Genomic DNA, 27460 nt, shown 5'->3' on the forward strand with positions numbered 1-27460 from the left:
ATAGTATGGTTTTTTTAATTGAAGATGTTGTAAATACATGGTTCAAGAAATTCAATGAGCCGCATCCTTTGTTGTTAACAACCTCACAGATGCTTTGGACATTTAGTTAAACATCTATGCCTATTCCAGATTATGAAGATTAGTGTTTGATACACTTGCAACTGCAGATGGCAGTCAGGTAAAAGAAGATTGCATTTTATTTCACATCCTATCATATCTCAATTGCTTGTTTACATGGAAGCTCAAATCATTCTCTCTTCGTCTGGAGAGGTACTAATGAACAATCAAAACAGAAGAGCGCCATTTTTAACTACGCTCTTCAGAGTGAGAGATAATATTCTTCACTTCATGCTCCCTTTGATTATGATTATTATCGCGTTGCCGGACAATTGTTAACCTCTTATTTAGCTCGATATTCGACCTTTTCTCTGCTTCCAGTGCCAATTCAAGCTAAGCACAGAAAATTTACATGGTAATTTGGTCACAATTACTAAAATAATTTGAGACTTACCCAACAATACAAGGTTTTTTAGGCTTAAATGTTCAAACTGAAGCACAGAAAATACTAGGGATTAGAATTTGTTACTTTGGCTGTTCGAGCACTCCACTCGCCTAGCATGGACCGTAACCGCTCATTCTCCTCAACATACTATAAGAAATTATGCGTATATATTAGCACTAGCTATTATTTTTCGTTCACTTCAAAATACTAAGAGATACGTTTGTAATATTTTCAGCATAACGTTAGGTCTGAATTGGATCCACAAAATCACAATTCAGACCTAACGGATCCAATTTGGCCTTTCTTCTCATGAAATCAATAATTATCATTTCACATTCTATTCATCATACTAAGACATGTGTATTTATTATGAGTGTAAGGTCTGCAATCACATCAGAATGTATATATTCATGCTAAATGCACTCACTCTATCATTAGTTGTCCGTATTTGTATCATGTTGGAGTCTCTCTCTGCAATCAAACCTCTTGCGAGTCGTAGTTCAGATTGAAGCTGATCCCTCTGTGCATAACGTAATACATCCAATCAGTTTGTTATTCCTTGGATTTATAAACATTAAGCATTCTGTTGGATGCTGTTAACAAATGAGGAAAAACCTCTGCCGTCATTGCTCGCAATTCTTGCTCACGGGCTGCGAGAATGTGAACTACGTCTACCTGTTATGCAAACGTAATACAATCATTTATCTTGACGAAAAAATTTATTTAATGCAAGGTTAATGCTTTGAAAATAAGCATTGAATATGTAAATTTATGACCTGTGAGGCACCATCTCCTGATCTTTCATATTTGCTCAAACTTTCTTGTAAACGAAAAATCTGTTTCAAAATACATAATTGTCATTTAGGAAGTTCCTGTTAGCTGCTATATTTAAGATTTTTTATTCAGTACCTCACCTCCTCATGTAGGTATCTCAGATTATCTTGCTGATACCGTAGAAGAAGTGCTTGTTGTTCGGCCAATTTTCCTCCATCTAGATGTCTGATGAGAATGAATGCTTAAAACTCTCCTTAAACGTGTTCAATTTTTTATGCTCATCTATTGATTGTTTCATACCCTTCACATGAAATTACACTCATCTTTTGATGGTTCATATCTTCCACATCAAATTACATTCATCAATTGGTTGATTCATACCCCTCTCAATAGCAAGGTACATTCATCAATTGGTTGATTCATACCCCTCTCAATAGTAAGGTACATTCATCAATTGGTTGATTTATAGCCCTCAATAACAAGGTATATTCATCAATTGGTTGTTTCATACCCCTCAATAACAAGGTAAGTTCATCAATTGGTTGTTTAATCCCCTCAATAACAAAGTACATTCATCTTACCCTAACATCAATTCATTAATTGATCATTTCATACCCCTCCACATCAAGATACATCCATATATTTGATTGTTTCATTCCCTGAACATCAATTCATCTATTGATTGTTTTATACATCAATTCCGTATTGATTGTTCCAGAACCTCAATATCAAGGTACATAACAGAAGTATTCACATATCAAGTAGATACTAGGAGACCATAAAAACAAATGTTCAGTGGACAGGGAAACATATTTGTTTGGATTCAAATTCCTCAAATTCAATACAGCTTCCCTCTCCCATTACATCAGCTTTAGCATAGTTTTGATTGAAATGAAAAACCATAGATTCGCTAGAAAAAATCTTCAAAAGATGGTATGTTATCAACTCACCTCAACTCATCTAGAAAGGTGGGTGGTTGTATAGCCGAGTGAAGAGAGTAGATAACATCAGGCTGCAGATGTGATAAATTATGATATCGGATCCTCCCTATAGACAAACTTAAACATTTCAGCTACAAGGTGCAAAAATAGATAGCTTTGCACCCAGAATTACTTATGTTCATGATTGAGGAACATTGTCTTCAAAACAATAAGAAATCTCCTTTTTACTAAATAAATCTGTGGAAAAGAAAACATTGATTCCTTGCTTTCCTGCGCAAGCTGGAGTTCTACCTTGGTCTCATATCATTCCATGGAGAGATCCCAAAATACTACTATATGGACCATTCCGTATGATGTAGAGACCCAGAGTTTCAGGCTGCAGATGTGATAAATTATGATATCAGCTCCTCGCTATAGACAGGTATGAACATTTCAGTTACTCAGTGCATAAACAGACAGTTTCGTACCTAGTATCTACTCTTGTCAATGAGAGGAACATTCTCTTACAAAGCATTCAGATATTGAGTTTTTACTAGAAAATCTGAGTGATACAGAATGGAATAATTCCTTGGTTTCCAACAAGCTACCAGGAGTTCTACTTTCTCTCACATCCTCCAATTCAGAGATCCCAAAATACGACAATGACACAGTTAGATTTGTTCCAAGCAGAGATCTCCCAAAATGCTACCGTATGACTATGCAGTATTATGCAAGTCTCAGAAGCAAACAATCCATCATCACACGAAATGGCTTATTAAGGGTTAGACCCTTAATAAGCCATTCATGTTAGCTCATTCATCTAGCTGTGACACTTTTCCACTATCAAGAAGGAGATTGTATCCATAACAGAGAAATGAGGATAAAACCAGTTCCCTGTTCCATTACTCTTAAGAACAAGAAAAATACAGTATTGATTTAACATACATAAATACAGGGCAATAATTGCTGCCGTCCATAGAATCTCGAATAATATAACCAACCTGTAAATATGCCGCTAAATTAGTTACAAAACAAATCACAAAGAAAAAAAGGCTTGAGCCTAAAGCTAATAAAGATGCTTTGGAAGAACTTTCAGCTTTAACATGCTTTATGATGCCCGTATTTTATATGACGGTATTAATATCTATCCTATTTATACCCATATAAGACATTATTTATCTGTAAGTATCTAGTATAGAAATGTTGGTAGAATACCATTAAGACATGGAGAGGCAGGTAGGATGAAGACCTATTTGGAAGTGAAAAAGAGAAAAGACGATTAAAATAACCACCATGGGAGGTTGAAATCAGCTATTGAATGATGGAACCAAATTCCATAATATCTAGGAGCTCAATTTGCAGAATATGATTGCACTGGTAAATTAGATGTTTTGACATTGCCCACACATGCAATCTTAAACTATTGACACCTTTATTTGTTTATCCATTGAATTATTATCATTTTGAAGGGGAAAATTACCGCAAAATAAGCCACACAGGAACTCGAATATATCTTAGCTGAGTAGACCATATGATGATTAGCAGTATTACTGAAGTTCCTGCAGGGAAAGAAACCAAAATAAATATATTTTATGATTATAATACAGTTAATAGAACATGAAAAAAACAACAAAAAGTGTACCAACAATGGAAAACGATGGAGTTTACGTAAGAAATAAAAATAAACATTGAGAAATATATTCATGGCAGCTCCATTTCTGACCAGACAGATTATGCAAAACAAATCAATTTTTCTGGTCCAGTAGCATGGACAAGAACAGTATTGAGAGCTTGATTGAAAATTAACTGCACTTTATCAATGTTTTATTGCTACAATATGCTACATATTCGTTGAGTAATGTAATTATTATTTGAAGCAAGCATCTTACGCTTGAGAAACACATGCATATAATATGACTGTCACATGATCTTTACACAAGTAAAACTAGCATTCTTTAATTTACTAAATCATCCTGATTGGACCATCATTAAGATGCTGAAGAGATTAACTTACCATATGACAGAACAACAAAGGGAATACGAGTGAGTGGCCGTATTTTATCTGAGAATTTAAGAAAGCCCTGAATTCACATGAACATTGTTACAATAGTAAGCGTCCACACAAATAAAACATAAGCTAAAATACAAAGGCACACTGTTCAAACCAATATTAAGCATTACTAATATGAGTCGATGAAATAGATAAGTGCCCTGAGAGAAGTTTGAATCATACGGAAATCTTGTGAAAGGTGTAACAAGAGGAACAGATAGTGAGCCATCATTGTAACAAATAACACCTAAGGGATCTCATAGTTGCATGAAATCACAGTTCATACTGAGCAACTGGAAAACAGTTTCAAGAAGAGTGTAAAGCAGAAACAAATTATATTTGATTTTTTCAAGAAAGGAAAACTCAATGTTCTGGGGGGTTTACATTGCACTACTTTCACAGAAATGCATGCAACCTTCTCTGTTCTTTGCAGACCTTCATCAGGTTGACCTTTTGGTCATCTAACTTTTCTCATCGCTGAACCATATCGTCCAAACAGATTTCTTGATCTTCTCCAGGATACTCTTGGTGTTCTTCAAGCTTTTGATATGGCTTTGCTACGTCGTATTGTTGCTTGGTAAAACAGGGTGATGCAGGATTTAGTTTTCAGGAGTATGAATGAATTCAAAAAAGAAGAAGAGAAAAAGAAGAAGTCAGGTACTTAGAAAAAAGGGCATCGCTCCTTTGTGCAAAATGGGTGCACCAGCATCTACGGAAAACTAAAGCATGAACTCTACATAAAGAGTAAAATGGAGCACATTGGTGGGGACTTAGGTTAATCTGCATACGAAGTAGTTGGATCAAGCTTGTTTATATCTTTATCTCTTGGAAATCCCTACAGTGATTGTTTACTATAGTGATCTGTGGTTTTAGAATCTGACTCCCATACAATCTCTTCCTAGTAATTTGAGAGTATTCCCCTTTTCCTATTCATCACTGCAATTTCCCTGCCATTAATATATATAATCGCGCAGCTAGCATTCTATACCTCTTGTGGCTCATGTTCATTTTTCTGAAGTGGTTACCTCTATATCTTGAGTCCAGACAAATTATAGGCTTTATTTTCAGGCCTTATTCAGCCTTGACTACCCCTTAGATATACACACATGCTCTAGAAAATCAGGCTTGTCAAACAATTTTGCCACAAAGTGGAATTAGAAGACACTCATCTAGGTAATTACATTACATTAGGGGAAGAAGTGGTTCTCTTCAAAGGTAAACAGATATCATTACCTCCTACATTGTGGTTAAAGGCATCTCCCCCTGAATAATGCAACATAAACAAGAATTATTTTTAGGCAATTCCCAATAGAGGTAATGCAAAATGATACATTACCTCCTGCATTGTGGTTTAAGGTCATCTCCCACTGAAGCAGTACAGAGGCTTCTCGAAGAGCATTGTGTCAAGCACATAGACCACAGCCCTACAAATATTTCATCATAAAAATCAAGGCCATCATTGTTTGACTCAAAGCCACTTTCCTGGTGTTGGAGACATCAATCTTGGACAATCCTACATAGATATTTTCAGAAGACAAACAATTTCCAGTTCCACTGCACCTATGTTGCTCTTCTAGTTATTTTATAAACAACTGAGTACTCGAGTACAGGTTTTAGTTTACTTGTTTTATTCCATTTCTTTCATATTTCCATGGACAAGCTGATAAGTTCAGTTATAAACTTTTGTCACATCTCTTTGGCCTTCGTCTTTGTCCCTTCAGTGTAATCCATATTTCTGTTGCATGCATATTATTAACAGCATGTACTTGGAACCAATCTTCCAGTTCTGCTGCATGCATATTATTAATTATGTGTCAACTTGTTCTGTTACCTAATGAATAATGCAAGGGCCAATCTTAGTCAATGATGTCTAGGTATTCAACCTTAGTCAACTTGTTCTATACAAATGACTATTGAGGTTGCTCATGTGGTTATCAATAAAGAATTTGTGAAGGTCAATTTGTGGGATCGATTCATAACATTTAAACTTGCACTAATATGTGGCAATCCTAGAGTTATTCAAAGTTTTTGGTTTGACACTAACATTATCTAAAACTATTCTTATTGTTATGGTAGAGAGGAAAATGCCATACCAAGAGCCACTCGTCAAGAAAGACCCAAAAAGTCCAGAAAACAAGTCATTAGAGAGGGGTGTCCATAAAAACACTAATGCATGTCTGGCAAACAATCACTCTAGCAGTCTACACGACCACAAAATACAAAAGTCAGAGATCAACCCAACCCTCTCTTTCTCCCCCCCCCCCCCACTGAGTATGAATATAGCAGCGTTCTCTAATGGAACAATTTAATCAACTGTTTTCTCCATGTCTATAGCATCTCACTATTCATGAAACATACAAGCTGTCCAAAAGCGAAAAAGTACTGATCATAATATTTCAGAGCGGGAATTCTGAGACCATGTAAAATGGATAACAAGACCCCTGCAGACAGTTCAATTGGAAAGGATGGAAGCATGCAAAGGCCAGGAAATATTTTTTAACAAATATCAAGTTGTGTTGATCTGCGCAAGTTCACAATTGACACAAAAATTAACTTCAGCTCACTAAAATATAACTGTTCTCAAATACAATTACATTCAAAGCCAGAAAAGTATTATTGATTTCATCTGTTTCATCTATACCTGTCTTCTTTCTTTCTTTACTTGCTTTGACAAGTGCTTTTGAAGCAACCCTACATATCACAGAGTTAAGAAGTCCTTTAGCTATAAAAACAGAAAAAGAGCAGGAAATAGCAAAGAAATAAATAAAAAAGAACAAAGAATTTTCCATAACAGCCACATACATCTTGCACTCATCCCATTCTCATCCTTGGTTTTGCTCTCAAAGAAATCATTGTGGATATCTAAAAGTACAAAATAATCTCCCAACATCAAGGTACATAATGATGTCCTCGAATAATAGACTTAAAATAAAGTTGAGCACATTCATGAATCTTCTAAAATAGATCCCAAGGTTGAGACTCTAAAGGGTCGAGCTCCTTAACAAGAGGGGTGGGTATTTCTGGTCCAAATTATGTTTCTTCTGCAACTTATCATTCATAGCCCAGCCTTCCATTGCCTTCTTAAGGTTCATCAAAACTGTCATATTCGCTGATAGAATAGATGTTTTATCATCCATGAGATGGCCAATTTTTATTTATGGCACCAAATCAGCATATGATCTTGTTTGTGACTCCTTCCTAAGTAGGGGGAGTGACTAAATTTCAGTAAAAGTTTCTACATGAAAACAATGTACCCATATGTGCTCACCCATTTGAATATGACACTTACATTATCACGCTCATCTAACAAGTCATCATATTTCTCACGCATAACCTTGTACGTTGGACCTGCGATAAGTCATATTCATCCTCCACTAGGTTTTCATTGCATACCTTGCATATCTTCATATTTGGGTGATGATGACATGATGCTATGTGGAGGATTATCTTATGCACGCATAACATAGGTAGAGGGTAGGTCAGGAAGAGTTACAAAACATAAGTGAAAGCGATGATCACTAATGTTAGAAAAGGACTAATGTGATTCGATAGAAGGAATGATAGGTGCATCCACTATCATGATCCTGACAACCAATGAATGGAGAGGCTTTCAAAAGAAGTATAAATATGGGACCTAGCTACCCTCGTAAAAGACATTATGTCGAAAGGCTGAAGTCTTGAGACACCAGTGGTGCGGGCTAGGCTTTCATCGCAACAATCGTGTTACCTCTTCCAAGGTACTAGTCATCCTAATACCCGTCGGCATGGGATGTCAGTGGTAGATTGGCTATGTCTTAATCGTAGCTCATGGGTTGTCAGGAGAATCAGGTTCTTCCATTTAATCCATTCACATTTGTTTTACTTTTAACCTTAGCACCTAACTTGTGTGGGCGAGTTTGAAGAAGTGTCAAGGCCGAGAACCAAGGCTAATCGGGATACTGAGATGCAATGTGATACATTCACGCATTTTACCTAGTAGTGGAGCAAACCTTGGGGGTTAATATTTGCTGTGTAAGATTCCAATTTTGACATTTTAGCATCTTGCAACTTCATCCTTTGTGCCTCTAGTAATCTACCATCAGTGACCACATACTTCATAGAACCAACAGAGAACTCCAATAGATCATTTACTCTCCATCTTTTAAACCATTTCATATTGTGAAGCTACCATGCCGATGAGAGGATTTAGTTTGTATTAGTTTTTAGTACTATGCATCCTATGTTCCAAGCTTGTTTGGCAATCTATGATCTGCCATATTCTTGACTTTTGTGATATACTTGTACACTCTTTGCATGGCTAGTACCTCTTTGGACTGAGCAACTATTTCTCATAGCATGACATGATATGGTGTTGAGGATTTTACTCTCAATTTTCTAAATAAGAACACTCTAGTTCATTCCATGCACTAAATGAGATAGTGCAACCCCACACTTCCACCCCATAATTTTCTTTAGTTCATTCCATTCATTAAATGAGATAGTGCCACCCCACACTTCCACTCCATAAAGTATCACTATGGTTACATTCATTCTCAAAAACATAATAGCTATTCCAATCCATGAAGTATAGACTTATCGCATACATTCCACCTATTCGTCGATGAGACATTAATACCAAGTTATTTTAAGCTTTGCATCATTTGTATTGGTTCTCCCCTTGTACGTAAAAATGGTTCAATGTCTCGACTGTATTGCCTTTATTGCCATCACGTAAAAGTGGTTCAATGCCTCGACTGTATTGCCTTTATTGCCATCAATTTTGTTTTGTCCCCATTAATAGTTAACCCACTGATTTAACAGAATGTGTCCAATACACCAAGTAATTGTTGCATATCATCTAAATATATGAGGTTAAAACAATTGACTTACGTCCATAATAACTCTTCGTGTAACAAATGATTGATAATTGAAATTTTGGTCTAATACATGCTTGACCAAGTGCTTGTTTGTGATGATGTTTGGCCATGACCTAATCTTTTGTTCCACAATAAAAAGTGAATAATGAATCTTGTTATCGGTACATGTAAGATTCTCAAGTCAGATATACATAATTTTTGTCATAGAAAGATCCCTGCCATAGATCGATCCAGAATGGGGAGGCCTCTGAAGTGAGGGAAGCACCTATGATGGCAAGAATAATGGCCTTTATATGTCAATGGCGAGGATGGTGAAATCGTGAACCATGAGGCTAAGACCTACGTGTACAACAAATTGCTATTGCCTGATCTATTGTAACCCCTTTGCATGTCCTAGTCAAGAGACCATTTCTGTAGCCCTTGATTGACATCAACAATGAGTAGGAGTGATAGGGCTAGAAAGAAAGAAAGATATATTAACGTCTTTTAAGAGGCCAAAATGGCCTATAAGACCGAATAAGAGATTACATCTTAATGTTTTCTCGTCTTTGAGAACAAATCAAAATAAAGTAAATATTACACAGTAACTATAAAAGTAAATAAGATGAAAAGAAAAGAGACGAGAGAATCTGGTTTTTGGCACATGCAAGATTCTCAAGTTAGGTATATTGTAGCTTTTGTCTCCGAAAGATCTCTATCATAGGTCGATCCAGAATGGAAATGTCTCCGAAGCGAGGGAAGCACCTATGATGGCGGGAGATAATGGATTTTATTTGTCGATGACAAGGGTGTCGAGGTCGTGGTCCATGGGGCCAGGGCCTATGTGCACGGCAAATTGCCATTGCCCGATCAATCGTAACCCCTTTGTTATATCCTGGTCTGGATCCCATTTCTGTATCCTGGGGTTAACTTCTAGCATTAGGAGTGATGGAGCTAAAGAAAGTTGTGATTATTCTTTGTGGATGAGCTTGTGTGGCTGTATTCTTCAACAACTTTTCCTGATGTCTCTTGAGCTCAAGCAAGAAAAGTCCTAGGCATCCTTGGTCCTCATATTCCACTACCTTGCGTAGTGGGCCAAAGCCTTGTTTAAAGAGGCAATGGTATCTCCCTCTGATTTCATAAAAGACACTACAATGACAAACATAGTGTTCTTCAGATTCCACTCCTTGATGACACAATTGGCAAATTCTCTCTTCTAGAGGTAGTCATGTATATCTGCCCACCTCAATTTGTAGCTGATGTGATGAGGTTCGCAGCTGCCCTATCACACTACGCAGCGCATAGGATAGATGTATGTCCATATAAGGTGGCCTTATGACAAATCCATCCTCCGATGTATGTAAGAAGTGTGTCTTATAGTGGGCCATCTTTGTACCAAGTGGTATTTTGGGGCTGATCCATGTTATCTTGTTTTCTAAGTTAATAATATCCGTTCGGATCACTATATTCTTTTCCACTTTGGTCATATTGAGATGGGGATAGTCCAAGCTATATTGGAACGGGGGTAGTGCATTTATACTCACGCCATGTGACTCGAACCATTGCTGCATTTCAGCATACCAACAATGAGTGTCTCCATTTTGTGCTAGTTGTCTTGATGACATAAATGCCAACCTTGGGTACCTTCGTTTAGGGAGCTCCCAAAGACGTTGGATAAATGTCATTGATCGGAACAATGCCTCGGTTATTATAGGTGCTGCTCCCATCTCTGCCCGGATTATATCGTGGGGCACCGATGCTTTGCTCCTTATCATGCGAGCAATCATTGACACTAAAGGTCTCTCTAAATCTTTCCAATGATTTGCCTTGTTAAGACTCGGTCCCCATGTCTCTACTCCATAGAGAAGAGTTGGTGTGACAAGTGTATCAAATAACCATTGCTTAGTCCGTGGAACTGCAAATGTGCACATTGTCTTTCGAGAGCACCAAGGGTTGCATATCCACGAGAAAGTCGGGCACAAGCAGCCTCCTGTAAGGAGAACCTAGGTCCTGTAAATGTTACTCCTAGGTATGTGTAGGAGCGTGTGTATTCCACCTTTTCCTCTCCCAAGAAGAATTCTGGTTCTGATCTTGTTACCCATGCTTGGGTGGTGTTAAACACCATCACTTTAGTTTTATTCATGTTGATTGACAAACCTTTGTCCGTACAAAATAGCTTTAAGGCATTTAGATGTCTTTGTAGTCCCTCCGGAGAGTCAGAAATCAGCACATTATCATCAGCATATAGTAATATCTGTATAGCTATACCTGCTAGGTGTGCTCCGGAACCACCAAATCTCTCTATGTACTGTGATACCTCATCTATATAGAGACCAAAGAGTGTGGGGGATAGTGGGCATCCTTGCTTCACGCCAATTGTGCTAGCCACCGCCTCTGACAAGCCCTTAGGAGACCGAACTTTTCCTGAAACAGATTCATAGAGTGCATAGATTCCCCATTGCATATCTATAGGAACACCAATGGCCTCTAGCCGTTGCATAAGCCGAGCACGTGGCACAATGTCAAAGGCTTTTCGAAAATCCACAAAGCAGCAATAAATCCTCTTATTGTGGGCTCTGCCCTCCTCAATAAGGGCCCAGAGGGTGAATATGTGATCCAAAGTTGCGAAACCCTTCCGAAAGCCTACTTGTCCAATTGAACGACAGCCATTTTGCTCAGCCCATATACTCAATTCTGATTCCAGAATCGAGCCATATAGTTTAGCCAAGTAATGGCCAATCATGATTGTCCTATAGTTGCTTGGCATCATGGGGTCTCCACTCTTGAGGATTGGCACAATGGTATGCTGAGTCCATCTAGTAGGAAAACCTTCACACATGGCTCTATTAAAGATGTGTGCTAGCAATGGGAGCAAGGTGTCACGGGCATAGATAAAGTGTTCACCCACCAATCCATCATGATCTTGGGCCTTCCCGAATTGTAGCCTATCAATGGCATTTCTTACATTTTGTGGTGTAAAGAAGGTTGATTCATGTGGGCGTGAGGCATTCGGGTGGGGAAGAGGAGGTTGCCCCAAGGTATCATATAGGACCTTTGCATATTCGTGCCACACCCGAGGTGAGGTTAGTTGTGTGGTGGGTTGCCTCTCATTAAACATTTTCCATGCTCTTTTACTCTCTCGTCCTAGAAACAAGCGATACAAATTATCTTCAAATTTAGCCAAATACAATCTCTTCTTCCTCCTTACGAGGCGTTGGAAGGTTGCTCTCGCTTGGTTGTGTGTATAAATGCCCCGAGTTACATCACATTGCAAGCATCTCCTTGTATCATGACATTCATCATCATACCAACTATTTTGTATTACTCTACAGAGTTTGGGGGGGTTAGCCGTTGTGTGAGGGAAGGCTTTTGTGGCTGCTTTATGCAATGATTTGGATAAACCTTGGGTAAGTTCTTCAAGGGGTGCGAAAGGATCCAAATCTAGCATGCCATTGTATACACCACGACTATAGACATCAATTGTCTCGCGAGTGAATAGATACCTAGCCAGCCCACTCTCCTTAGTATATACATCCTTTGTGCATCCATCCTTTACCTCAAAGTGTAGATATGCATGATCAGCTGCCAAGCCAATAGGTCTTCCCGATATAGTGAACACTTTTATTTCAGGTATAAGAGATGGAGATCCCATTAGATAATCGACTGTGCTTGCACCCCTTTTTGGGTTCCAACATGTCAAAGCATCTGATCCAGGCCATTGTGACAAGCCATTATATATCACAAGTCCATGCGCGCTTCCCAAGGCTAGAAAGTGTTTTCCATATTCAATTATAGCACTCATATCTTGAGCTTTTCTCTTTAGACCAACCTCTTCTGCCATAACTTCTCCATAGACAGCCTCGTCGGTGTTAAATATAGTTGTTTGTTCATCCTTGGTTCGTGCATTAAAATCTCCTAATAGTATTATATCCCCCATAGTAGCAAATCTTATGATATCATCATATAGTGGTAGATATGGTGATTCACCTAGAGGTGCAAACCTTGAATAGGCAGGTGGAAAGTAGCAAATTGCAATATATAGCTCCCTAAGATCCCCTCTTTTTATGCATATCCACATGAAGCGTGCATCCACATCCTTATGTACAACATGCACTCTACCATGGAGCTCCTCTTTGTATAGCATAGCCACTCCTCCCGAACCTCTAGTGCTTCCTCGTGTCCGAGGTTGGGGGCGACATATTGACTCCCATTTGTATCCTTGTACCTCGGGGAGTTTGCTAGCCATACATTGGTGAGTCTCTGTATACATAGCAATATCTGTGTTTTTCAATGTATCTTCAAAATATCCGACATCTGTCCGTAGAGAGCCATTGCAATTCCATATGGTCATGCGTAGGGTCTCATAGGCCATATATCGTCATGCGGTTCTCTTCTCTGTAATAATGACCTTGCCGTCTCTATATACGGCCCATTTACCTTCCTTTCTTGCATCAAGCACTCGTGGCATGTTTTCTTTGCGGTGTGCCACTTGGGTTGGAGTGAGATCGTCATCTAAGTATATCTTTCCACCCTTGAGTGCCTTTCTTTTAGAGAGGAAAGCTTTTTTCTTGTCAATATCCATGAAGCGGATGATAAGGGCTTTAGCTCTAGACTCATCTCTTCCCACTCTCCACGCCGAAGCAAATGGAATATCTGATGCTCCAATCTTTGTTGCGAGATTCTTGGCATCTTCTTGTGGACTTCCCTTTTCGGCCCAACCAACCACTCATACATGCAACACACAAGCTTTCCTCTTGGCTTCTTCTTCTAAAGTAGCATTCATCATTGCCATCCTATCCATGGATGTTCCTTTTTGCTTTTTTACTACCTCTATCCAAGGAGCATTTGCTTTAATTTTGTTTTGAGCGTGCTCGGCTTGAGCTTTGGCATCTTTGGCGATGTCTGCCCATGTTTGCATTTCCTTCGTGACATTGGCTTTCACTGTAGAGATGCATCTTTCCACTGCTTCTTGTCCTTTTTCGAAATCCACTTTTATAGCTCCTAACTCAACCTTACTTGAGGATATTTCATCCTTAAGGTATTGTGTCATGTCATCCTTGAGCTCTAAGTGTGATTTCTCCACATGGCTTATTATATCTTTCCGCATCTCTTCTAATAACTCAGCCTTGATAGAGGCGTACAATTCTGATTTCTGTTTCTCTATCTCCTTTTTCATTTATTCCTTTAGTGCTATTTCGATATCTTCTCTAATAAGGTTGATCTCTTGCGCAATTAAATGGCGTAAAAGATCATGTTTCCCATTTTCGACATCGAATGGAATGTCGGATGGGGCCTACGTTCTAGGTTCCTTATGCGCCCTTCTGACGCTATTCAGGTCTCGTCCTTTTCGTCTATGATATCTTCTTGTGGTCTTCAATAGATCTGGACCCTCGTCATGCGTGTTAAGATCCATCTTTTCAATGCCTGTCCCTTCGGACTCCATGGTGTCAGATGTTGAGGGCAGAAAGAATAGAAATTACTACAGGGCAGAAAGAATACAGGAACAGAGTTGGCAGAAGATACAGGAAATCAGATTTGGAAGAGAACGCACAGGATCAGGCATTGTAGAAAACACAGAGGACAGACATTTCAGAAAAGACAGACAGAGCCAAAACCCTAAACGCAGAGATTACTCGAAAACTATATTAATCAACTAAAGAGAGAGAGAGATACCATTTCGAAGGTTCTCTTGTTTCAAAATCGGTATTGTCAAAAGCATGTAAAGGAATATTGCCTTTATTCAACTGTATGCTTTGCCAAGTCAACCCCTCCTTTTCCAGAAGTTCTACTAGATTTTGTGAAGCATAGCACCTCTTCCTCCTGGTTCACAGAATCCGTAAAGGAATATTGCCTTTATTCAACTGTATGCTTTGCCAAGTCAACCCCTCCTATTCCAGAAGTTCTACTAGATTTTGTGAAGCATAGCACTCTTCCTCCTGGTTCACAGAATCCAATGATTATTCTTTGTTGATGAGCTTGTTTGGTTGTACAATTGTCCTTCATCAACGTTTCCCAATGCCTCTTCAGTTCTAGCAAAAAAAGCCAAACACACCATTGGTCCTCATATTCCATTACCTTGCACAGTGAGCCAAAGCTCCGCATCGAGAGACAATGTGAGTTGTGACATACCACCAGAATATATCAACGATTGATCAACATATTGAATATTTTCGTATGTCAACTTAGAGACCTCCCAAATCCAAGACGAGAAAGAAAGATATATTAAGGTCTACTAGAGACCAGAATCCTTTTGTGGCAAATCATGATAACAAAAAATTTAATCTCTAGGTTTCATGAAGATCCGTGATAATGACATTAATACATGTGGTGGAATGATTCTAGAGATGGTTTCCAACCATGACGTCTATTATAAATATGGATGGGGTTGAATTGTGGCTAAGGGACATGGTACTCAAGGTTGCTTAATGCGGTGGAGTGAGGCTAAGATAAAGTTTTTGACCACATCCATCTGGGTGTCCCCAGAGATGGAGAGCAACAAGCTCCATGATCTAGTGATGGTATGGCAAATGTGTCTAAAATCTCTATGCTAGAGGTCTTTGTTGTTATCAGCATTCTTTGACGCACTCTATCGTAACTCTTCAGCATGTTGTCAAGGAGGAAAATACAGTTTCTAAAGTTCTTTAGCTATTTCTGACCTTAGATCCAGCAAAAGGGCAATTCCAACAACTATACATGAGCTAAAGGTTTTGACAATATCCAACAATGCGCAATCTGAGGAGAACTTCAAACACTATCTTGCTTTCATGTGAGTGAACTCTGTAGTGACTCATCACTCTATTGTCAGATGAACCTAAATGCATATCAATGTCTCTTTCTGGATTTAGAGCATTAACAGTCAGCAAAACCAACCTGTCAGAGAGAGCAGTAACACATTGCAGCTGCACAAAATTGCAGGATAATATTGAGAGATTGATGCAAGTAACCATGGAGCCAGAATAACACCAACGCCATAGAGTACCTACACATTGATCGCATATGGAGACATGAGATAGAAGGAAACGCAATATTTCAGCCAAAAATTATTATTCTGAATTAAGTAGAACTTACCAAAAGAAAAAAATATAAAGCTGCCCCAACTGAAGTAGTTTTCTGCCTTTGTCCTAACAGTGGTAGCTCCAATGCACTATCAGTGAACCTGGATACAGAATTATATCAAGAGTACAAAGAAAATGTATAGAGAGATCGGAAGTATCTGTATGAAAAGCGAGATATTTAAAGTTCATGAAGAAACAGAAAAAGGAAAACAAATATGCACAAAGAAAACAGGACTCTTATGCATAAAAACACAAATGTCACAAACACGACATTATATGCAATGCATAGCGTTATACATTGGCTTACATCAACGAATTAACATTAGAGAGAAAAAAAACTGAAAACGAACTACAGATGTACATGAGGACTACAAGTAAGATAGACCAACCAAATTGGTAGGCTTTCAAAAATAAATGTTGCTTCTTAGAGAATGTGCATTAACCCCCTGTGCAGTTAGCCTACTTACACTCTAGCATTCTACAATAAAGCTTTGGTTAACATACTTACACTCTATAGAGCATACTACATTAAGACTTTTCTAACGTTTTAAACCTTTGGAACCTTAGAAGTTTGGCTACATAAAATTAGAAGCATATGACATACGTTTACTAGTTTGTTAAAACTTCTAGGTGTCTTTATATTTGTTTGTTAGCTCACTTATGAAAAGTGGAACTATATATATAGGTCAATATTGAGGAATTCTAAGTCAATTCATCCCCTGTTAACTATTTTCAAGGGCCCTTTTGGGGAAGAAATGGGGCATTCTGGAGTTTTCCTCACTGTAGTACTAATTATCACTTAGCAATCTAGTTATCTCTTGGTATTCTCCCCTGATTAATATCAGAAAGGAAAATAAGAGGCAATGCTAATAAAAAAGCATATGACATGCATAGAAGAAAGAAAAATAGATTGAAAAAACAATGCACTTACTGATCATTTTCAACAGATGTTTCATCGATAGCATGATCAGAGTCTTGATGTGTCTCTGTTCCCGACAACCATCTGATCATGGACATGGCTCTTGCTATCTATAACTATGGAATTTTGGACATCGCTTCTCCTGAACCCTGAATCTTGTACAATAAATTTAGGGTTTGTTAAGGAAAACACACACAAAGACAGAGGATACCTCCTGCAGAATCACAACATGTAGATAAATTACAATAATTCCTTGAAACAGATTTTATTGGGGTTTCCCTCTGGTAAATGCATTTTCAGGAAATGCCATTCAGCCACTTAAACATAGATCCTCTCTTGTAAAATCAGTTCTTAAAATTTCCTTCGGAATAGATAAATTACAATTACGTCTCAGGACCATTAACACTACTAGAAACCCACAAAAGAACGAGATTTTCTGTTGCTGAAATGTTGTTAAGACAAAAGAAATAACTTTTCTAACATTTGTTTGCTTGCACAAAATTCTAGTTCAATCAGAATGTATTAAGACTATTCGAACGCACAGAGAAAAGAAACAGATTTTTCTCTTGCCAAATCAGTTCACAAATTTTTATTTTAGACTGTTTGAAGCACATGAAGAAAAAGAATAAAAGAAATTCCTTGTTGCGAAAGAAATTCACCCCAGAAAACGAAAGGGAAAGAAGCTTATCTGTTTTTAAGTATTTCTGTGATGATTAACAAAAAGGATTATGAATTGTCTACATGAAAACATGTCGAAAAAATGCAGAATTTGAGTTTTCTTTTACTCTTCTTACGCAAATCAGATGGTGTTTTAGACTGCAAGAAACTCGCAGAAAAACCAATATATGCATATTAACACACGGAAAAGAAAACAGGCTTCAATTTTCTATCACCAAAACCTATTCTCGAATTAAATACATAATGTACGCATGTATGCATCGGTAAATATCAATACACAGAAAAGGAAGCAGATTATTCTCTTGTGAGCACAGCAGGAAACGGATGAAAGAAGCAAAAATAATTAAAAGGAAAGGGAGTTTAGCTGAGGACACCTGAAGAAGACGAAGGGAAGTCGATCTGTTTCTGAGGTTCGTCAATGATTGAGGTTTCCGCGATGGAGAGTATGGCCAGGAAGCAGTAAGGCGGAGTAGACGAGAGGAGACGCAGATGAGAGGCAGAGGGAAACGAACGCAGAAGTTTAAATACAGAAGTACGTATGGAAAAATCTCGATTAATAAGTAATGAAGGAAAGACAGAAAAGTACCAAAAGAATTAATGGCTAATGATCTCTAACCCTAACCCTAACCCCCATTTCTAAATGCTTTACTTCTTTACAAATGAGTGTTACCGAAGTTGCTCGCTAAAAATTACGATCGATTATTACTACACTGAGAAGTTGAATCCTATGGATATGCCTTTCAAAGCTTAATCGCTTATCGAAATTACTTGGTATTAAAACTAAGCCAGCACATACATACATATATCCTTCCTCTTTCGTATGTATGTCTACTAGAAGTTCATTGATAATCCAAAAACATACACACTAATACCCCTCTTGTGTGTCTAAGTTCTCATGCTGCCTTGAGGGGGAGGGGGTGAACTTCTCGCATGTGTTACATGTCCAGCGTGTAAAGAACTAGAGAATATTGCTCTATATGGATCATTAGAATGGATTTGACAATATGTGTGCTCTATGTTCTGTGGTGTGTGTTATGTGCTATGTGCTATGTGCTATGTGCTATGTGCTATGTGTTATGTGTTATGTGTTATGTGTTATGTATCTGTTAAACACCAAAGAGAACGAACTATATTCAACAAGATGGGGGAAGGTTATAATTAAGATAGAACAATACTAAAAGTTAATTAACTATAATTAATCATGTAAATTAACACATTATACAAATCGAGGGTTCAGGGGTGTCACTTTGTGGTTGCAAAGACCACATAAAACTACTTCCTTCTCCACCCCCACCCCCCCATGCAACAAGCCCCAATGTCTTCTTAACACAAAACTAATCAAATGGATAATTTGTGGATAACAAAAACATGCAGTGTCTCAATTAAATACACATTTGCTAAGTTCAAAATGTATATGTATCAATTAATTAGTGCACAAAAGCTACATGGAGGAAAGTAATTCTTAATGGATGCAAAGGGAGAGGATGAGGAAAAAAATGTAACTGACACTTTCGGGCACCTAAAAGTGAAAGTGTATCTCAGGACCACCAATTTCTTGGCATGATGGGACTCATGTCAAACCCAAGAGGTCAAGTGACTAGTGTCACCTATAGATTGTGATGCCTAGCATTGTCATTTGCGCACCCCACCCGTCCCCGATGACAGTGTCTTGCCCTTTTTACAAGTTGGACATCCTAAAGGTTCATATTAACATCACAAGCCTATTGTTAACCTTTGCCACCTAACAAAGGTTACCTCCCTAGATTTTACAATATAAGCATGCTCTTTGTATATATTGGCCTATGACCAATATTTTAGATTGAAAATAGTTCACATCATCAAGATATTAAAACTAAGGAATATGACATTATTTCCCTTACTGCTAAATGATAATCATGTCTACTTAAGCTACACGAAATGTTTTGTTGTTACGAGAATCGAGTAAGGGTAATACCTTATTGTTGGTGACAATGACAAGAAAAGGTGTCAGCCACTCTTGAGTAAATGGACGTAGTGAACTAGCTCGCGTGACAAATCATCATCTCATAACAATTGTAACATTGTGCTTAACTAATTGATTGTGTTTAGAAAAAGACTTGATAGATGCTCTAGACAAATTATTTACTTAATTAATGATGACGCAACAAATAATTATCATAGCACAATCATCCATTAATCTAAACCAATGAAGCTTGATACAAAAGGGAGCTTGTGAATACCTAAGATAGAAACTTAAGGTTTCAACTCTTCCTTGGGACAAGGGTCAAACCTTGATAAAGAGAGAGATAGAAAAGGGGAGGGTAGAGACAGACAAACATAGATTGTCCTTAATTCTGAAAAGGATATCAAATGTGCAGAGCCTTTAATAGTTAATCATTTGTTGCCATCTAAGCAAAGTATGTTGGATTTTGTGCAATGGCATCCTCCACAAGAAAGGGGATGTGCCAATTCATTACAAATCAAGGTTTTGGCAACATCAAGGTTGTTGAGGTGAGAAGGTAAACAACTTCTTAACCTCTTAATTTAATCAAATTGCTAGGTTGGGTTTGGTAACAATCAAGGGTGCTATGTTGGTGTCATAAAGAAGATTAATGGAATTTTGAACAACAAGATCAACATTTTGTATTCGAAGATGTTATACCTTTATTTGGGATAAGTTGCAAGAATTACTATCCTCGTACGAGCCAATTCTTGATTTAGATGGGGATCTCAAGAGCTTGATTGGACATTTGTTGCAAATAGGAGATTGAATATGATCTCAACAAACAATGTTTATCACAAGTTGATTGACAACCATAAGTGGATGGAAAAAGGCTTATAAAGTTATGACATTTTCATAAGCCCATTACTTGGTGGTTTCATGTGATCAAGGTAGGTTGGTGTTCTTGATTTATGCTACGAGCTAAGGTATTCATTTAGAGAGTTATGGTTGGAGCTTTATCATTTGGGGATGCATTAAAAAAAAAGAAACATTGCTAGAGAAATGTGTTTCTTTTGTTTGGTGGAATTAGAACATAGTAGGCATCAATTTCTTTCATGCCCGATTGCTAGGATGGTTTGGAGGTGTATTAATTAAGTATGGATGTCACTCACCGGAGGAAGCCTACCTTGCTTTAGTTGGAATTTTGCATATATAGAGAACAATGAATTGGTGTCTCATTTCAAAATTATTTTTGAGTTCTTGAGGTATTGGGGGCTATGGCTCAATTGGATTATGCAGAATGCCTTCACTTTTGATTCGCAAGTTGGGGTGAGAAAATATTTTGTAAAGTTAAAAGAACGTCTTTTCTGGCAATTGATAGGGCTAGAGAAGTCACAAAATCTCAACCATGAAGAGAGAGAACTTTGCAAGGTCACATATCATCATATTTGCTATTTGAATTGGTGTGTAGTGTGGCATTGAGTTTGTTGTCGTAGTAGTATTTAGATCCCTAGAAGGATTCTATACTTTGTACTGAGTTAGTCATGGTGGTGTTATTTTTGTTTCGTAATGAAAGCCATTATTTACGAAAAAGAAGAAGAGAGAGAATGTGTGTGATAATTAATGGAAGGAGAAGTGCATATGAAGGTTGGTGACGAATGTTAAAATAGTTCAATTGAGAATGTAAGGGCATAAATGGTCATGGGTATGGCATGGATGGATGCATAATATCTCTTGAGAAAATTGTATGATTAGGATAAGTCAATGTTGCACATGGGATGGAAGAGTATGGCATGGATGGATCATGCATGAATTAGGCCCTAGGGAGAGAAAACGAAAGTTGAGGACAATGAGAGTCATCATACAAAGGGTGATGGGTTTTGATTGAGATGTTTTTAATGTGGAACAAGATGCATGTAGTTACATCCATGAGTTGCCATGACACATGCTAACATTGACCTATATTAGACAGTCACAACAATTGTTAATCACCATGATTGCAATGACCTTTAATCCAACCTCTTTCATCTCAAATTTAAGAAGGTGGTGTTACAAGGTATAACTTTAGAGTAATGAAGGTTGGTGACAACGTGGAGATCACGCTAGCCATGAGGACAATGTTTGAAACTCATATTGCAACCTCTAATCTAGTCACACACTATGCTTTTATTGCTTTTGTCATAATCTTTTTTTTCCTAATCCGTTATTTTGTAAGTTCTTTTAAAACCTTACATTTTATTTATTTGCATGGTAGTATTTAATCATGAAACAATATTACAATGTTTGGTTAACAATCAATCTTATTTCATGTGAAACTCATGGGAAGGAAATAATGTGATTTTTGGTGATACACTATTGCTTGATTGTTGTAACAAAAAAATGTGATCAAAGAGGATTGTGATTGCTACTCTCCACTCCATCTTCTATTAGATGTTATGTTTGATGCTAGGAAAACTTCTAGGACTTTAGTGAGAATGGTAAACCATCGAATATTGACACTTTAAAAATCCATCTCCTTGGTTGAGTGCAACCAACAATATGGTGCAAGTTTAGTATTTAGGCCAAGGAATTTGTTATTTTTCAAGCTAATCATAAACAATATGCCTTATAAAGACATGTGTTACCAATTCAATAGAAACGAAAACAATCATAATTGACTAATTCTATAAGTTGAACAATATTTGAGGACTATTTTGTTTTTATACTCTCATCAATCGATATCTTGTTAGGATGTAACAAAGTTATAATGTTTGGGCGATGGTCTTCTTGGTTGTTGCTCACTGTGGATAAAGCTCTTACAAAAGAAGAGTCTAAACACGATAGAGATTTTCTTACATAAGGAGTGTCATTGCATTCTTTTTCAAGAACCAAATATATCACAATTCAAAATGTTGATATACGGGGCCATTGAAAATGTGAACAACGATGAATATATTGTTGACGACTCTGAAAATAGCTAGGACGCGTGCTTGGAGCATGACATTGATTGGTAAAATATTTTTCGTCCTTTATAAACTCTTTTAAGTTATTGTAAAACATTTGTTTCAATGGTCCTCTTGGGCTCTTCCTGAAACAACCATACGTCTCCAATCGTCTATAGATAGGAGGCCTGTTTGTGCCAGCTTTCCCCATGCTAGGCCCTTAAGTTGCCCTAGCATCGTGTCGTCACTTGTTCGCACGTGAGGATTCCAGAATAGTGGTTGTCTAGTCCATTTGGTCAATGTCTCCGGGGTGTGTTTGACCAAATGCTGTCGTAGATGGCACCATGCCCGCAAGATGAGTTCGCGACCTTGTCCTCCGGATGGCAAGCTAGATTGGGTGGGACTCCGCTCGTGCAGCACCAATTCAAGGAGTCGGGCCAAGGCCTACCATACTTGGGAGTTCCTGCTTGCAGCCTGTTGCGAAGAAGTACCTTCCAGCACCCCTTACCTGGCAGGAGGCAGCGAACCACCATTTTAGCCATCAATGAACGACTTTGCATTAAGGGGTCTATGAGGCCAAGCCCCCCTTTGGCCCGTAGTTGCGTTAACCAACACCATGACACTCTGGAAGCAGCCCTTGGGTTGTCCTTACTTGACCATATAAACCCCCTGATGGCAGCCTTAATCGTGTGCAGACCTGCAGGGTCCATAATCCAGCAGGAGACTGAGTGCCACATGGTAGCGAGCAACACTTGGTTCGCAACAAGGACCCTACCAGCGAAGGATAGTTTAGATCTACTCCATTGGGTCAACTTCCTGTTTATTTTGGCTTGTACGTGGGCCAATTGCGCTCCCTTGGGGATTGACCTCACCATCATAAATCCAAGGTACTTGAATGTCGTCCCATTAGGGACCCACATAAAATCGGCATGGGGTTGCCATCTTGGTTTCTCTTGTTCGTTGAACCATAGGCCCGGGTTTTATTCCAATTGATCTTGGCACCAGCCGCCTGGCAAAAGTCCTCGACAAGATGTTTAGCCCGTTGCAGATTCTCCTCATCACCTTGCAAGAAAAGAACCGTATCGTTGGCATATTCAGATAACAACAAATCTTCAGTCGCATTGGGGATGGGTAATCCCCGCAGCCCGCTGGTTGGTGCTTGTAAGTAGGCGGAGAAAGCCTCGGTTACAAAGAGATAGAGATATGGGGCTAGGGGACAACCTTGCCTCACTGAGCGTTGTAGTTGGAAGGCGGGTCCCCTAGAACCAGCCAACAACACGCTACTCGTAGTTGTCCGGTAGAGTGCAGAAGTGCAATTCCTCCATTTTTGAGGTAGGCCCAAAGCTTGCATCACATTTTCCAAAAAGGGCCATAACACCCGGTCGTAGGCCTTCTCGAAGTCTAACATCAAAATAGCCGAGCTCGATACGGAGCAGCCGGCCAATGCCATAACTTCCCAAAGAAGCACCACATTATCAAAGATACACCTGTTCTTGACAAATCCAGTTTGATTGTCATGTATGATGTCCGGTAAGAAGCTTGCTACCTGCTAAGCTAGGACTTTAGCGAGTATCTTGTATGCCGTGTTGAGGATCGTGATTGGACGCCCCTCAAGGGAGCTACGAAAATGCGGAGACTGATAGCTGAGGCAGTTGATAGGGTTCCGATGGGGGAGGCGAGAGAACCTGCATGGTTCGGTCTCTTTGATGAGGTTGGAATGGTCAAGTCGCTAAAGGGTGTGAGTGGATCGGGGAGAGATACAGTTTTTGGGGATAGTCAGAGCAGGGGCTCTTGGCACCCAATCCGAGTGGTGGCATAAGTTTACAACATCTGGAAGACAGACCCGGATGTTGCTAAGGTGGAGCCCCATTGGAGGTTAAGGGTATATGGTTGTCGCCCCCTTGTCGATCTGGATTGGGACCCAGGGGATTTCAGATGGAAACATGATGATAGACTCCATCACTTCTTCGATTACACCACTAAATTGGGTCGGACTTTGCAACTGCAGCTGGGCAGCCCCCTTCGCAATGGCTAGCGAACATTGGGCATCCCTGATGAGGCGCTCATTACCTTTTGGAAAGGTCTCTGGCGCCTCCACATGCCTGAAAAGATCAAGCTCTTTTGGTGGCAGATCGATCATAATGTGGTGCCCGTTGGTGAATGGCTAGGTAAACGCTAGGCTGCCCACTGTGCTCTCGACCTATCGAGACTCTGAGACATTGTCTGTGGGATTGCCCTCAAGCTCAAAAGATCTGGGATAGAGTGACTCGCCTCCTTGCGGCATGTGAAGTTGAAGGAACAGCCTCGTGGAGCGCTGCGGCATGGATTGGTCACTCGGTCGAAGGGTGGACAGACATCGTCAATGCGGATAGTTGGTGCTATGTATGCACGAGAGGCAAAATCGTCAAGATCCGTTTCGAAAGAGGCTTGCAGCCCGCATCCCCTAGGTTTCCAGAAATCTGGATGCTGATTGCAGGTTTCACCTTGTGGTACATATGGAAAGCACGTTGCCTCAAGGTTTTCCAAGGTACGGTACGACCCCCGGAGGAAGTGATCATGGACATATGGTTCGCGATTATCAGCTGCCTACGAGGGCAAATGGAAGAGATTTGCAGCCACTCCAATGACGTGATCTCTGCCCAGTTGCGCTTTTGGCAGAAATGGAGGAACACACCTATGGTGATGCAAGGCGAGAGTGGCCCGAGGTGGAATTACCAGCCCCCACGCTAGTTGTTTCCTAGTCACCTGCCACCCTCTCTTCGTTGTAGGCCCCAAGAGCTGACTCGTACTAGGCAACATTGAAGGCCATCGCCTTAGATATAAGTAGCTTCTTACATTAAGTTAGGCCGCAAGGCATTGTAAGTAGGCTGATCTTCTTTTACTTGATCGGAGGTAGACTCCCCGATGTGTGTATAAGTCTCCTTGTAGACTCTCTATGTAATAATCATTCCTAACTAATGGGAAAGTAGCTTCATTTTGGGGGGAAAAAAAAAAAAACATTTGTTTCAATGGATATTCCATTTTTTCCATTATGGTTCAAATTGAATATAGGCCGATTTTTAATGCAAGAATGTTGAAACCTATTGGAACTTTTTTTTGTGTGGTCAAAACTGCCCAACTCTTTGACACTACCAAATGTGCTAATATAGTGTCAGAATTTCCAACACTACTCACGCATTTGGAAATGTTGAAAGTTCCAACAATTCTCACATATTTACAAATGTTCTAGAAACTAGAAGTGCAAATTTCTAGAATTTCAGAGAAGTGTTAAAAATCAAGAAAAAAGGCTCTATTCATTGTCACACTTTTTGGGCTTGAACATCTTTTCTAAGTTTCAACCGGATACCAAATGGAACAATACCAACTCATCTTGTAGTAATTAATATATACTTGGAGTTGAAGGTGCAATTGTGAGTACTCTCCGACTATGTGTTCCACATGTATATGTAGTGTGCACACTTTCAAAAGTTCCACTATTCATCATTTGGTAAGAGTGCTTGACTAGTTTTTGTAGTACTCTACTCCTCTATGTGAATTGGTGACATCAATACATGTAAAGGTTGGAAGGAAACTACTTGTTTCTTTCAATGGTGAACAATAATAGGTTTTTGTGAATGTGCCTCTTCAAAGATTTTTTCTGTCTCGTGGATGCATTGTAAATCATGGATAATGGATATTTTTAAAAAAAGGTGATAATGCAAATCATGGATAATGGATATTTTAAAAAAAAGGTGACTTATCAGTTGCCTTTTGGTTTCCATCTTAAACTCCAAGAGAAATGATCTATTATCTTATGTTGAAAAGCTTGCATCTAAGGCTTCATATCCATAAAACCTTTAAATTTTTGTTTTGTAGAACAATTTGTTTCTTTATTGCATTCATAAATTAAATGACATCATTTTCGCTATTTCTGTTTTTACTTCCACATTGCTAGAGGACAACAATCCACACAAAGCCAACATCCTCAATTGGGTTTGGACTGGCACATGTAAACATCTCAGTGGATTGAGAAATAATGTTTGGGCCAAAGAATCTTGCATGTGGGGGCTTTCAATCATGACCCCGAACAATGCATATTGATGTAAACTAGTTGATCGTTTATGTGTTGCTATGAAAATTATTTAAGCTGGGATAATTACAAGAGTGCCCTACGCATCAATAACTTTGTTGACGAATCTTGAAGTTGACACGCAATAGAATGATTGAATGGATCAATGAGAACTTTTGATGTTTAACAAATCACTTGTCAAACATGTGCAACTAACGTCAATTGGGCAGTAATGTCACCTATGCAAACGAACTATATGTATTGTTCCAAATCATTTCCAAACGAGGACTACATTTCCAAATTGTTCTCATTTGTCAAACATGAGCAATTGCCGTCAATTAGGTAGTAATGTCACTTAAGCAAAAGAAATGCATATATTTCTTGTTGATGTCAATGTTTCTAAATTGTTCTCATAATTCCCTTCGTCACAAGGGGAACTACATGCGTGATTGTTTTTCCCTCTAAAATGTAAACTGACATGTGTTTACATATCCACATGCATGTCATGGTTATGACGTGATTGTTTTTCCATTAAAATGTAAACATACCTGTGTTTACATATCAACATGCATGTCATGGTTATGGCCCATACTAACAAATTTCAATATATGCATGGATTAGTAAAAAAGCACCTGCATTATGTCAAATAGTACAATTATAAAATGTATTTATAGACATATATGTACATGTGTTTACGTTGTCTCACAATTTGTAGAGAAAGCAAAACTCTTCAACGTATGTAGCTTAAAGGTATTCCTTATTTCAACACTTAACATCTACACCAAACATATGTTTATTAAGAATATGAGAGGGTCCTTTACATACATTTCATAAATT

General features: G+C 38.7%; 1 protein-coding gene and 1 long non-coding RNA gene across 3 annotated transcripts; one reads left to right on the forward strand and one right to left on the reverse strand.

Moving 5' to 3' along the window:
* Nucleotides 1-101: 101 nt before the first annotated feature.
* On the reverse strand, nucleotides 102-18257 carry LOC147867994 (protein FIP1-like). Of its 2 annotated transcripts, none has more exons than XM_087315921.1 (15): nucleotides 18108-18257; nucleotides 17068-17210; nucleotides 16150-16237; nucleotides 15952-16060; nucleotides 6888-6937; nucleotides 4211-4277; nucleotides 3677-3755; nucleotides 3142-3197; nucleotides 2227-2323; nucleotides 1417-1501; nucleotides 1279-1338; nucleotides 1118-1177; nucleotides 930-1022; nucleotides 587-649; nucleotides 102-450 (listed from the first exon to the last, which is right to left on the reverse strand). In XM_087315921.1, exons 2-15 carry the CDS (start codon nucleotides 17151-17153, stop codon nucleotides 307-309), a joined length of 1137 nt encoding a protein of 378 aa, XP_087172047.1. In that variant the 5' UTR covers nucleotides 17154-17210; nucleotides 18108-18257; the 3' UTR covers nucleotides 102-306. The 2 variants fall into 2 exon arrangements, with proteins under 2 accessions (XP_087172047.1, XP_087172046.1); XM_087315920.1 differs by having other exon boundaries at nucleotides 103-450; nucleotides 17068-17204.
* LOC147867995 (uncharacterized) lies at nucleotides 1496-2162 on the forward strand. The gene is made up of 2 exons (XR_015529405.1): nucleotides 1496-1673; nucleotides 1760-2162. It is a non-coding gene; the product is annotated as an uncharacterized LOC147867995 (long non-coding RNA).
* Nucleotides 18258-27460: the final 9203 nt, after the last annotated feature.

The sequence above is a fragment of the Azolla caroliniana genome, unplaced genomic scaffold, assembly GCF_043228905.1.
Source record: "Azolla caroliniana isolate FFs.n. ecotype wild unplaced genomic scaffold, voAzoCaro1.0.p SCAF_2, whole genome shotgun sequence".
Lineage (NCBI taxonomy): Eukaryota > Viridiplantae > Streptophyta > Polypodiopsida > Salviniales > Salviniaceae > Azolla > Azolla caroliniana.